At 36.9% G+C, this 12,831-nt stretch overlaps 1 protein-coding gene across 3 annotated transcripts in view; it reads right to left on the reverse strand.

The window, feature by feature from the left end:
- The window catches only part of FAM169A (family with sequence similarity 169 member A), a 73,094-nt gene that overhangs the window by 9,529 nt on the left and 50,734 nt on the right, over positions 1-12,831 (reverse strand). For all 3 annotated transcript variants that reach the window (XM_072606356.1, XM_072606355.1, XM_072606357.1), the window contains exons 5-10: positions 9,386-9,557; positions 7,850-8,029; positions 5,204-5,332; positions 4,580-4,686; positions 3,342-3,396; positions 2,569-2,719 (exon numbers count right to left, since the gene is read on the reverse strand). In XM_072606356.1, the coding sequence (XP_072462457.1) occupies positions 2,569-2,719; positions 3,342-3,396; positions 4,580-4,686; positions 5,204-5,332; positions 7,850-8,029; positions 9,386-9,557 (794 nt within the window). The remainder of the gene's footprint in view (positions 1-2,568; positions 2,720-3,341; positions 3,397-4,579; positions 4,687-5,203; positions 5,333-7,849; positions 8,030-9,385; positions 9,558-12,831) is intronic.

Here is a 12,831-nt window from a genome sequence, read left to right on the forward strand (position 1 = left end):
ATGGGGGGAAGGGAAGGAAAGGATTGCCATAAAACGCAAGAATGCTCAGTCATTTGTTAATAGCTTTGACCACTGCTGGACCACCCACTCATTCTGAGGAACACAGGCTGTCACCATATCTCCCCATTCTGTACGGAAACATGTGGGTTGGTTATAGTGCTCTTAATCAGTAAGTCTGAGGCTCTTCATAAAAGACATGATAAATGCAATTAAGCTGCCTGTTTGAGAGAATACGTACTCTCAACAGTTTGGTTTTCTGCTTTCTGACCTGTTCTGTTGTATCAATGACTGTTCCTAAAATATGATGCTCCAAACTGAACACAAGACTCCAGATGGGAGCTGTGCCCTTCCTCATTCTGGACACATTCCAACAGCCCTGCCCAAGATTTCATTAGCTTCTTAGACTGGCATACAAAACTGCTGACTCACTGAATTGCAAAATTCAATTATGTAATTTCTACTTTTATACACACACTCACACACACATACATATACATATGTATGAATGTTAAGGAAATTTAAGCATTTAAGAATACATACACATTTACACAATTATATATATGTATACACACATGCAGCATTAAGAAAATTATCTACACATACATGTGTGTATGTATATGTATGCTTAAATTTTCTTAATATTCTTATTAAGAATAATTATACATAAAATTGACTGCTTTCATAATAAAGTACAGAAATTTTCTGAAAATCTGAACAGTATCATGAGTATACAAGAGGATCTTGAGAACTGAAGGACTCCTATAGCAGCGATTCACCAAAGTAGGAAAACAAAAGCAAGAGCCATAAGATAAAATGGAAATCAACATTTTAAAAAATAGCCAGTTTTCTTTCCCATCCAAGTATACGTTATTAATAACAAAGAAAGGAGAATAACATGTTCATGGATTAAGGAGTAGATAAAAAAAAACGGTGGCCCATGAATATAATAGAATATTACTGTGCAGTAAGAAATCATGAAAAAGAAGAAGCATGGAAGACTTATAATAACACCATATGAACTGATGCAAAGCTGAGTAGAAAACTAGGAAACCAATTTATATAATGACAACAGTGTAAACTGAAAGAACAAAAACAAACTCAAAATGAACTCTATGAAATTATAACGATCAAGATTACTCCCAAAATAGAAACGAGAAAATGTCATTTTGTCTTCTTCTTTGCCGAGGCTGGGGGGGAAGGGATGGGGACAGACTATGGGTGTGGAAAACTGACTGCAAAGACTATCAGATCTGGGTAATGTTGTTAATTTTGCTGGACTCCTGCTTTTCTGTGGCTTCTTAAACCTTTGTTACAATGGGTAACCCCTGGGTGGAGAATGAGGAGGGATATGGATGGAAATGGAAGAAGTGTGTTCTCATCGCTCTTCTTTGGGGGTTAAGCTTGGCTATTATAAATTTTTTTTTGGAGGCAATCAGGGTTAAGTGACTTGTCCAGGGTCACACAGCTAGTAAATGACTAAGGCTGAATTGGAACTCAGGTCCTTCTGACTTCAGAACTGGTTCTGCATCCTCTATGCCACCTATCTGTCGCTTGGCCATTATAATTTTGAAGTATTCAATAGCAATGCTTTGGTTGTTATTTTTTTTTTTAACACTGTTGCAGTGATTCAGTTTTCCTGGTTCTACCAGCTTCTCTTTATATCAGTTCATAGCACCCTTCTTCATATTCAACATGTTCATCATTTCTTCAAGTACAGTGACATTCCATTACACTCATGTCCCCTAACACATTTTTTAGTTGATAGACACCTACTTTGCCTTCAGTTCTTTACCATCACCAGTGCTGCCATAAATATTTTGATATTTACATTTTGATATATTTATCAAATATATTTATATGGAGCCTTTCTTTTCATTTATGGTCTTCCTTGGGCACAAACCAAGTAGAACTGCTGGATGGACATTTCAGAAACATTCTTCACCCCATTCTGAACTGCTTTCCAGGATGGTTGAACCAATTTACAGATGTACCTAGGATTTCACAGTTTGCCGACTGTTCTATATGTATATGGGCAATTGACCATTTTTTGCCAACTATGCCAATCTCCTGGGTACGACTTAGATCAGTTTTGATTTGCATTTCTCTTAGTAGTAGTATATTTGGTGCATGAGAACCATTTATATCCTTTAACTTATTGGGAAGTGGATTTGGGTCTTACATACTATATTTCTTCTAGAATTTCCCCATTAGATTGTGGGCTTCCTGAGGGCAGAGATTCCATATTGCCGATTTTTGTATTCCTTAGTGCTTAGCATAGTGTTTGGCCCACAGTAGGCTCTTAATGAATCATTACTGACTGAGCAGTAGCAGGTAAGAAAATATTTTTAAACCTGTAAATTCTTTAATTTAAGGGAGTTCATGATTGATCAATATCTGCTCTGCAAGCTGACATCTCAGAAAGCCTGGGCACTTGACAGATGAAGTGACAGCCCCAGTGTTATTTAGCTGGTATCTGTCAGAGGCAGGACTCAAAACCAGGTTTTCATGAGAAGAGCTATATACTCTGCTCCATACATATATAATAAAAGTATGTGGTTGGTCCTTTACCTGCTTATTGGAGCCATAGATGAAGCCTGGGGAGTGTTTTCATCCATATCTTGAAGAAGGTCAATTTCTGAATCATGAAACCTCTTTCCAATCTTTGGACGCTTCAAATGAATGCTTCTAGTTTGAGTGTTAATAGATGTATTATCAAGTCCTAAAAGACAAAAAAGGGTATCCTAAAGTAGATATCTAGGATGACACACTTCCAGAGCACACTGAAATACAGGGACTGGATTTTGTTTATATATTGACTCTACATTTCTCATTTATGCCCAATTAGTTGTTCAAAAGTAACAAAGACAATTATATCAAAAACATTCATGGTCTACCTTACAGGGATAGCGCTTCATGATTTTCAGTTTTTAAAAAAAATCAGATTTTATTGATGTTTTTTGCTTCTTACATCACTCCAGTTATCCCAAATATCCTTTTTCTCCTTCTCTTCCCAGAGAGCCATCCCATGTGACACGAAGTACTTATATTTTAAAGAAAGAAAAATTAGCACAACTGGTAGATAATCAATATGCTTCTAAATGCTACTTCATTATTTGGTATCTCTAAGTCAGGGGATGAGTAGGGCAGGTTTAAGCATTTACTTTACAAAAGAGGAAACAGAGGCTCAAAATTATTAATTGAATGACCCAAATTCACATTTGCTAGTTCAGTGGTAGAGACAGAATGAAAGAACCTCCAGGTCCTAGGAGAAATGAAGAGATGCTAAGAACACAGGAAGGTATCAAACATTTGACAACTGACTGACCAGTAGTATTTCTCACCTTCAGATGTACTTGCACTGGGGTCTGAGATACCTTTTTCTCTTACAGGATCAACCTAAAATAGAGTGATGGATTAGATTTTAAACTTTTTTTAACCAAGATTTTCCTTCTTTAAGGAATATGGGTTTCTCCAACCGCAACTGCTTCATATATAATTGTCTTATCTGCACCTTTACGATTAAGTATAACTGCACATCAATCTGGGTTGTTCTAAGAAGAGTGAGGAATCTCTTCTAAGACATAATTCAAATGGTTATGATATTATATTGACTTTTAATATACATATTTTATCAAGTCACTATGCTATGAAAGTCTTTTTCTCCCTACAACATACACACATATGTATATCCACACTCCTACTTCCAAGACTCCTGAGTTGGATTGTTAGTGGATTTCAAAAAGCTACAAGGAACTCTATTTTATTTCTTTCAAATTAAGCACAAAATATCTAGGAAAGCTAAGTCTATCCTAATAAAAAATTTAAGGAATATTTCTAGAGGAGCTTCTGTGTTTATAAACTCAAGCAGCATATTTAGTCTAGTTATATAAATATATGGCCAAAGACCATACAACTTAGTGTAGAAGCCATAATACGTATGTTGTTAATGGGCTCATATAATATTAAAGAAAATAAAAACTGTAACCTTGCATTTTGGTTACAGAACAGTGCAGAGCACAGATTGATTGATACAAAAAGACTCTACAAGTGACCTAAGCAAAAGAATTATCATTTCCTATACATGGTGAACATGAAGTTTGGATAAATTCACAGAATCTCAGAAGATGGAAGGGACCATAAGGCCATCAAGTCCAACCCATATTAAAACAAAAATTTACTCTACAACTTTTCTGATAAATTGTGGCTTTCAAGATCTTTAACAAAAAGGAGGTGGCTATTTATTACCCATGAGCACCTGTTCCAAATGCAAATTAATCTGTCTAATTTTGTATAGCATGTCAACTCAGGTTTATCCATATTCACTTTTCTTAAAACAAAGAATGCTTCTATTTCTCAATTCCACTATTATCTCTTAGAATAACATGTAACTTAGCAGTGATACCTGAAAACCTGTTGCATTCGTTATGCTTTCCTCCAAATGACCATTTTCATTAGAAGATACAAGAAGTATTTGCTGAATGTATTACAACATTCACAACCACAAGCTGGACTGAGTACTTTTGTCACACACACAAATAAGATCTTACTTTTAGAAACAAAAGTATCCACCTACAGTTACCTGCATTTCATGAGGCTGGTTTTCTCCACATCCTATTTCATCTTTGGAAGTAGGTGCAGTGTCACAGTCTTCAAATGTCAGTTTTCTCACTTCACTCTGAGACACCCCTGTGCTTAGAAGAATTGAAAAACAGAAAAAGCAAGTCCACTTAACATATGTAGTTATAACATCGCCATCACAACTGTTACAATGTTACAATAACATTTAGTTGTAACAACCACCCAATCTTTAGGAGATCTTCTCTTCCAACTAACTAAAAGAAAAGATGCCCGTAAGGATTCTTAAGGAGGTATTTTGCACTTTGTGAATTCCAGGAGAATTCATAAATGTGTAACTTCCCTGGAGACTGTGCCCTTAGATCTCAGATGATAATAAGCATGCATGTTATATCTTCAGCATCCTCTCTCTCCAGCAATTCCTAATTAGCCTATTGAGTAGTTAGCTGAAAAGATGAACAGGGCCACTGGAATCACTCAGGTGCTTAGGAGCCTAAAGGTTTACATACCGGAACAGTGAAACTTCAGAATACCTTTGTAGTATCTACTGTTGTACACACTGTATTACTGATGGACGTTGGCTTTCTAAACTAGAGTGGGACTGTAATCAACTTGTCAACATTCCTACCTGCATGTCTGAATGCTTCTCTCTGCAGTGCGCTGGTGATGGGGATTCTCTGATGCCACTGTCCAGTTCCTTCAACCTCCCAAAGAAGATCGTGATCCCCTGGGTACTTCTCAAAATATTGTCTACAAGCTACAAAACACACATATAATGACTTTTTTTTCTTTTTTAAAAAAATCTAGACATTTAAACCATAGCTTGTGAAGAGTATAATAAGAAAAAATCTTGAACCAAGTGAAAGTAGGCCATAGAAGAAAGAGCAATGGAACTGGAACTGGCAAGTGGTTATATTAAAATGTACAGGGAAGATTAAACTGGTTATGTATCATTTTTTATTGATTCTATTTACAGTTAATTGATTTTGTCCTGGAACCGCCACAAATCATAGTTCTTGGTCTCTGAACTTAGTTCAGAAATTCAGCTGGTCTATAATGAGTGAAGTTTAACAACCCAGGGCTCTTACTAACAGTCCTAATCTTGCCTCAAGGAAATCTGCTACCTTGGGAGAATTTGGGTGGACACCCGGGAGTCTGGCTAATATCTTTATACCATCAAATTATACTTCAAGGATGTCCTATTTGCTCTCTAAAGAAGTCTGGTCCACTATCTTTAAGCTGGAAAGTGAACTCAAATAATGAACACTTCTTAGTCACAGGAGGGAAGGAATGAGTTATCACAAGCTCCTCCCTCCCAGCTTCTAACCAATCACACTGTTCTCCACGCCCCAGCTATATAACCAGTCATGTTGTTCTCTAACCTACAGTCAGTTGTAGAATTTCCCCACCTCCCCTGTTCTACTCTTTGTTCTACTTTTATATCTCTATGGCACTATATGGCAAGAGAAGGTCAAAATGAGCACATGATTTAGGCACACAGGATGATGCCACAGGCAAATTAGGGGAACATGGAGTAGTTTATTTTAACCTGCCAGATCTATGAATAAGAGAAGAATTTATGACCAAACAAGAGACATAAATTATTATGAGATGTAAAATGGATAATTTTGATAATATGAAATCAGAAAAGTTTTAGCCAAGATTAGAAGGAAAGCAGTAAACCCAGGGGAAAATCTTTACAGCAAGTATCTAATAAAGGCCCTGTTTCTCAAATATATACAGAATGAAGTCAAATTTATAAGAATATAAATCATTCTCTAACGATAAATGGTCAAAGGCTATGAATAGGTAGTTGTCAGATGAAGAGAACAAAGCTGTCTACAGTCATATAAAAAGTGCCCTGAAACACTACTGATTAGAGAAATGCAGGATTAAAAAACTCTAAGTTACCACCTCACACCTATCAGATGACAGAAAAGAAAAAGCACAAATGTTGGGAGGGGGTAGAATAATTGGGACACTAGTGCACTGTTGGTGGAGTTGTGAACTGATTCAACCCCTCCAAAAAAGCGAAAAGGACCTACATGCACAAAAAATATTTATAGCAGCTCTTTTTGTCATGGCCAAGAATTGGAAATTGAGGGCATGTACCTCAATTGAAGAAAGGATGAACAAGTTGTCGTATGTGATTCTGATGGAATACTACTGTGGTCTAAGATAGGATGGTTTTGGAAAAAACCCAGAAAGACTGAGTGAAGTGATCAGAACCAGGAGAACATTGTACAAAGTAACCGGACTATTACATGTTGATCAACTGTGAATGCTTAGCTCTTCTCAGCAATACAGTGATCCAAGACAGTTACAAAGGACTCATGATGAAAAATGACAAAGAGCTGATGGAGTCTGAATGCAGACTGAAGCATGTCATCTTTCATCTTTTTTTATTTTTTCATGTTTTTTTTAAATCTGTATTTTCTTTCACAGCATGATCACTAATATGGAGATGTGTTTTGCATGACTACAGTTGTATAACCTATATCAAACTGCTTACCATCTCAGGGAAGAAGAAGGGGAAAGAGTGAATTTGGAACTCAAACTTTAAAAACAATGAATGTTAAAATTGTTTTTAATGCAATTAGGAAAAAATAAAGAAAGAAATAAAAAGACAGCAGCTTATAAACCAACTTTACTAAACCTGTGATTCATTATCTATTACAGTTCCTTAATTTATGACTTATTATACTCCTAGAAAGGCAGCAAGGTTAGGATGGTTAGACGTGAGGGGTGGGGGCGGTAAGGGTAGCACAGAATTCCCTCTCAAACAATCAAAGCTGGGGTAGGGTAGATTTAATCACTGTAGGAAGTAGTTTAGAGCACCTGTCACTCACCTGAGCTCCAGATGCCATTTCAAAGGTGAATAGCATTTGGAATGGGCATTCCATATCTGATCCCTCCACTGCCAGCAGTTAACACAAATCCTTTCTAATAGCAAGCAGATGGGCTGCCTTAGGATAAAAGTGTTTTCAGCGAGAGTGATTTTCTGACATTATAGTGGAAGTCAATAAGAAAAAGTCTTATTTTTATAGACCTTGCTTTATAAATTACCTTTGTAGAATGCCAGTGAACCCTAAAAGGCTGTTTTAAAATATGATAGTAATATGCTAGGGAAATAAATTAAACTCTGACTTTCCCAAGAACCTAGTATATATCATAAATTTTTTAGGAGAAATTTTAAATTCTAAATGTTAAAACTGAGATTTAAGAGATCCTTTCAGCGTATAAACACTTCCACAGAGTAAAAACATCCATTTACCTGTATGCATAAAAGAAGATAGTGGAAAGCGTAAACCAAGTTTGTCTTCTGTAAAGGAATCAACAAAGTCTTCCAGCATCAGTAGCCCCAAGTCTTTTCCACGATATTTCTTTCTTACAAACATTGTATCAAGCACTGGAAGCTGATAACTTTGAGTAAGATAGGAGGTACACAGGCTTCCTGCAATTATGAGAATGCAAACCAATATATCACTATTTTTAAACCAGTTTAAGACAAATATATGTGTACATATACATACACACACATATTCATACATACAGAGAGAGTAAAAATCTATTGAATACAATGAAGACAAAAGGGTTTTTAATTTAACCCCCCAAAAATCAGTAAAATCAGCAAAGCAATCAATTGTTGCTCAAATGCTATTTGGCACCTTTGCTAAATATCAATTATTATATTGGACTTTTTTTTTTTTTTTACTAAAGGGCATATCCTGCCAGAATTAAGGAAACGTCTAGATACATGAGAGGAGGGTGGCTACAAAGTAGTTCAACCACAGAGCCAGTTCTATCAAAAGTGAATTGGGAGACAATATCCAAAGCTCACAGAACAAGACTTGTAATAGGTAGGGAACAAGGTGCTATCACGAGAGGGGGTAGGAACAGAAAAAGGCAGGAGGAGTGGCAATGACAAGCTCATGGAAGAAGGTTTCTGAGGTGGGAAGACCCAGAAACTGATGGGGGCAAGGGAAAAATGGAAACTGCAGTTCTACTAATCCTTGGGGCCAATGACAAAAGAAATTGTAAGAAGAAAATAATTCCCATGATTAACTAGAAAGGAATACTTTTTTATTCTAAGAGAATGAACAGAAAGAGGACAGACTTGAACCCAGGGTGGAACCTTGAACTCGTTCTTTTTTAAGTTTGGTTTATTTCCTTTATTAAAAGTTGGCTCCTAATAACACAACCAATCTTTCAATTCTCAATTGCTCCACAGCAATGCCACACAAAGCATTTGTCTAAACTCACCACCAAAACTGAGACATTTTGAAAGACATGTTCAATTATTTAAAGAATATCTTCTATCGTGTAAAACTGTTACAACAAAAACAAGTAAAGAAAATATTTACTACCCCAGCCTTCAATATCGTATTCCACAAATAATCTTTTCTATATTCCCTCACTCACCTCCATTTTCATTTGCTCCAAAATGAAACAAATATCTGGTATACATGGTTTGGCTTACAATTTTTAAAAACTGGAATGCAGCATAGGAAAAAGTTTCCAGTTAATAGGGTGTGGAATTCTACTAAATGCTGTGGATATCATTGTTCCTAATTGAAATTCACAAAGAGAACAAACTAAATGAGCTTAAAAGGAGATGATACTTTAAAAAAAAACTTGTTGATAAAAAAGATTCCTTCTTAGTTCTATGGATTATTTTTTTAAAATGCCCTTAGCAAATACTAAATAAAATAACTTCACTTAGAATTCAAGCGAATAATTTAATAACACATTTGTATTAAAAGGACAACCTACTTGGGCAGACATAAACAATATACTTTAAAACACTCACCTGTAGGTTTAACAGAATAAAATCCAATAGCTTCACCTTTCTTCCACAAAATTTTAGCATAATCCGTACTGCTATGGCACAGGAAGGGGACCTCATTTCTTTCCATTTCCCGTTTTCTATAAATAATTCGATTCAAAACATACAGCACCACTCTCTCCCCAAGAGTGCTCACCTAAAGGGAAGAGTTAAACAGCAATTCTAACAGTCAGATGAAGAGTGTGAACTCACCTTGCTCTTGGCTCCAATTCACATATAAGTTCTAATAAATAAGGGCCCACAATGAATGGTTACACATACTGTCAGGTGCGGTCACCATGTCAGCTGTTAACTCTTTGTTATAAAGAAGGATTAAATTCCCAAGGGATGATGCTGGGAAGAGCTTTCTATTTATTTGTTTATTTATAGTTTTCAACATTCATTTCCACAAGGTTTTGAGTTCGAAATTTTCTCCCCATCTCTCCCCTCCCTCCCACCCCCAAGACACTGTGCATTCTAATAACCCCTTTCCCCAATCTGCCCTTGGTTCCCTTATCTCCATCTCCTCTAATTTCTTGCAGGGCAAGATAGATTTCTATACCGTATTACCTGTATTTATTATTGTCCAGTTGCATGTAAAAACATTTTTTAACATGTGTTTTTTAAAACTTTGAGTTCCAACTTCTCTCCCTTCCTTCCTCCCCACACATCCCCATTGAGAAGGCAAGCAATTTAATATAGGCCATATCTGTGTAATGATGCAAAAGACTTCCATAACAGTCATGTTGTGTAAGATTAATTATATTTCCCTCCATCGTCTCCTGCCCCAATTTCTTCTATTCTCTCTTTTGACCTTGTCCTTCCCCAAGAATGTTTACTTCTAATTGCTCCCTCCTCCCATGTGCCCTCCTTCCCACTTGTCCCCTTCTCCCCTACTTTCCTGTAGTGTAAGATAGATTTTCATACCAAATTGAGTGTGCATGTTATTCCCTCCTTAAGCTAAATGAGATTGGAGTTAGCTTCACTTTTTCCTCTAACCTCCCCCCTTTTCCCTTCCAATGAAAAAGCCTTCTCTTGCCTCAAAAGATAATTTGCCCCATTCCATTTCTCCCTTTCTTCCCCCAATATATTCCTCTCACCCCTTAATTTTATTTTTTTAGATATCATCCCTTTCTGTTCAACTCACCCTGTGTCCTGTCTATATGTATATAATCCCTCCAACTACCCAAATACTGAGAAAAGTCTCTAGAGTTACAAATATTATCTTTTCATGTAGGAATGTAAACAGTTCGACTTAAGTAAGTCTCTTATGATTTCTCTTTCCTGTTTACCTTATCATGCTTCTCTTGATTCTTGTATTTGAAAGTCAAATTTTCTATTCAGCTCTGGTCTTTTCATCAAGAATGCTTGAAAGTCCTCTATTTCATTGAATGACTATTTTTTTCCCCTTTAGTATTATACTCAGTTTCGCTGAATAGGTGATTCTTGGTTTTAATCCTAGCTCCTCTGACTTTTGGAATATCATATTCCAAGTCCTGCAATCCCTTAACATAGAAGCTGCTAAATCCTCTGTTATCCTGACTGTATTTCCACAATACTTGAATTGTTTCTTTCTGGCTGCTTACAATATTTTTTCCTTGACCTGGGAACTCCAGAATTTGGCTATAATATTCCTAGGAATTTTCCTTTTGAGATCTTTCAGGAGGTGATCAGTAGATTCTGTCAATATTTATTTTACCCTCTGGTTTTAGAATATCCAGGCAGTTTTCCTTCATAATTTTATGTAAGATGATGTCTAGGCTCTTTTTTTGATCATGGCTTTCAGGTAGTCCCATAATTTTTAAATTATCTCTCCTGGATCTATTTTCCAGGTCAGTTGTGTTTCATACTGTCTGCAATTTTTTCATTTCTTTGGTTTTGTTTTATAATTTTTTGATTTTTCATGAAGTCATTAGCTTCTATCTACCCCATTCTAATCTTTAAGGAATTGTTCTCTTCAGTGAGCTTTTGGACCTCCTTTTCAATCCGGCCAATTCTGCTTTTTAGGGCCTTCTCCTCATTGGTTTTTCAGCTCTCTTTTGTCATTTGGGTTAGTCTGTTTTTTAAAGTGTTATTTTCATCAGCATTTTTTTGGGTCTCCTTTAGCAAGCTGTTGACTTGTTTATCATGATTTTTTTGCCATCACTTTCATTTTTCTTTCCAATTTTTGCTCTACTTCTATGGTCTAAGACCAATTCATATTTTTCTTGGAGGCTTTGAATAGGAGCTTTCACCAAAGTAAGATTCTATAGTCTGATTCTTTTTCTGGTTTTTTCTCATTTCCCCAGCCATTTACTTGACTTCTGAGCTCTTTGTCCAGCTAGATCTCTGCTTCCCGTGGGGGTGGGGGGTGTACTGTCAGCTGTTTGATCCCCCCTCCCCCCACAATCTGTGGGCCTAGAGCTCCAGAAACAGTGGCTGCAGCTACCCCTGCTGCTCCTGTGGCTGTAGACAGACCGCTCCACTCTCCTGCACTGGTCCCACAGGATTTTCCCACTGAACTTCCAATTTATCCTCAGTGTTTTGGGGTCATGAAGTCTGGAAACCACCACCAGTCTCCCCAAGGCCTGCTCAGGTGTTGTCTGTGCTGGCAGGGACCATGCTGTACTGAGCCCTGCCCCCTGCACAGCGGGAGGAATGAGTGGGAGGAGTGCTCTAGCAAATTCATGCTTTTATACTCTGCCATCTTGGCTCTGCCCCTGATTATGATAATTTTTAAAAAGACATTAACAACTTTTTAAATACTCATTATATTTCACTAAACTACAAATAAACACATTATCCATCCATCCATTCTAAGTACTACCTATTTTAACATACTGATAGGCACCAGTCACATTTAGAGACCTGATTCAAGAAAAAGTTTCTCTTAATTATGTTCATCTTCCTTCTTTAGTAACCAAGGTCTTCATCTGCCTCCTTGGTTGTCCATACAGAGGTCCCTACATTAGCTGTCCTGGATACTCTCAAATCTTTTCCAACCCCTCCCCCCATGCTCCTACATTCAAACAAATACTTTGCATGCCTTCCCATGAACACATGGATTTCTGCTTTCTTATCAACTAAGGACCATTACAAATTAATTCATGTTGGTATAAGTGCTACTGTGAACAGGTATGCTGCCTGCCCTCCCCATTTACATCACAGTGGCCTTAAAACACTATTACTACCACCTTAACATGCAATTCAAAGAAGGAGTTCTAAAGTAGGAAATTTAGTTTAGATAAAGGTGGCACCATGGATGGCAGCATGGCAGCACACACTTTTTGAACAAGCAGACCTTGCATTACTGATCAACACATGCCATGTAACAAATCCATTCAAGATGGCACGCATTGTCTACAGACATGACAAACGGCTGTGTCCCAATAGTCGAGCTCAACTTTCTTCGGAGATTTCTTTAGAAATACTGGCCAAGAGGCAAATGAATA

Source organism: Notamacropus eugenii, chromosome 4 (genome assembly GCF_028372415.1).
Source record: "Notamacropus eugenii isolate mMacEug1 chromosome 4, mMacEug1.pri_v2, whole genome shotgun sequence".
NCBI classification, from domain to species: domain Eukaryota; kingdom Metazoa; phylum Chordata; class Mammalia; order Diprotodontia; family Macropodidae; genus Notamacropus; species Notamacropus eugenii.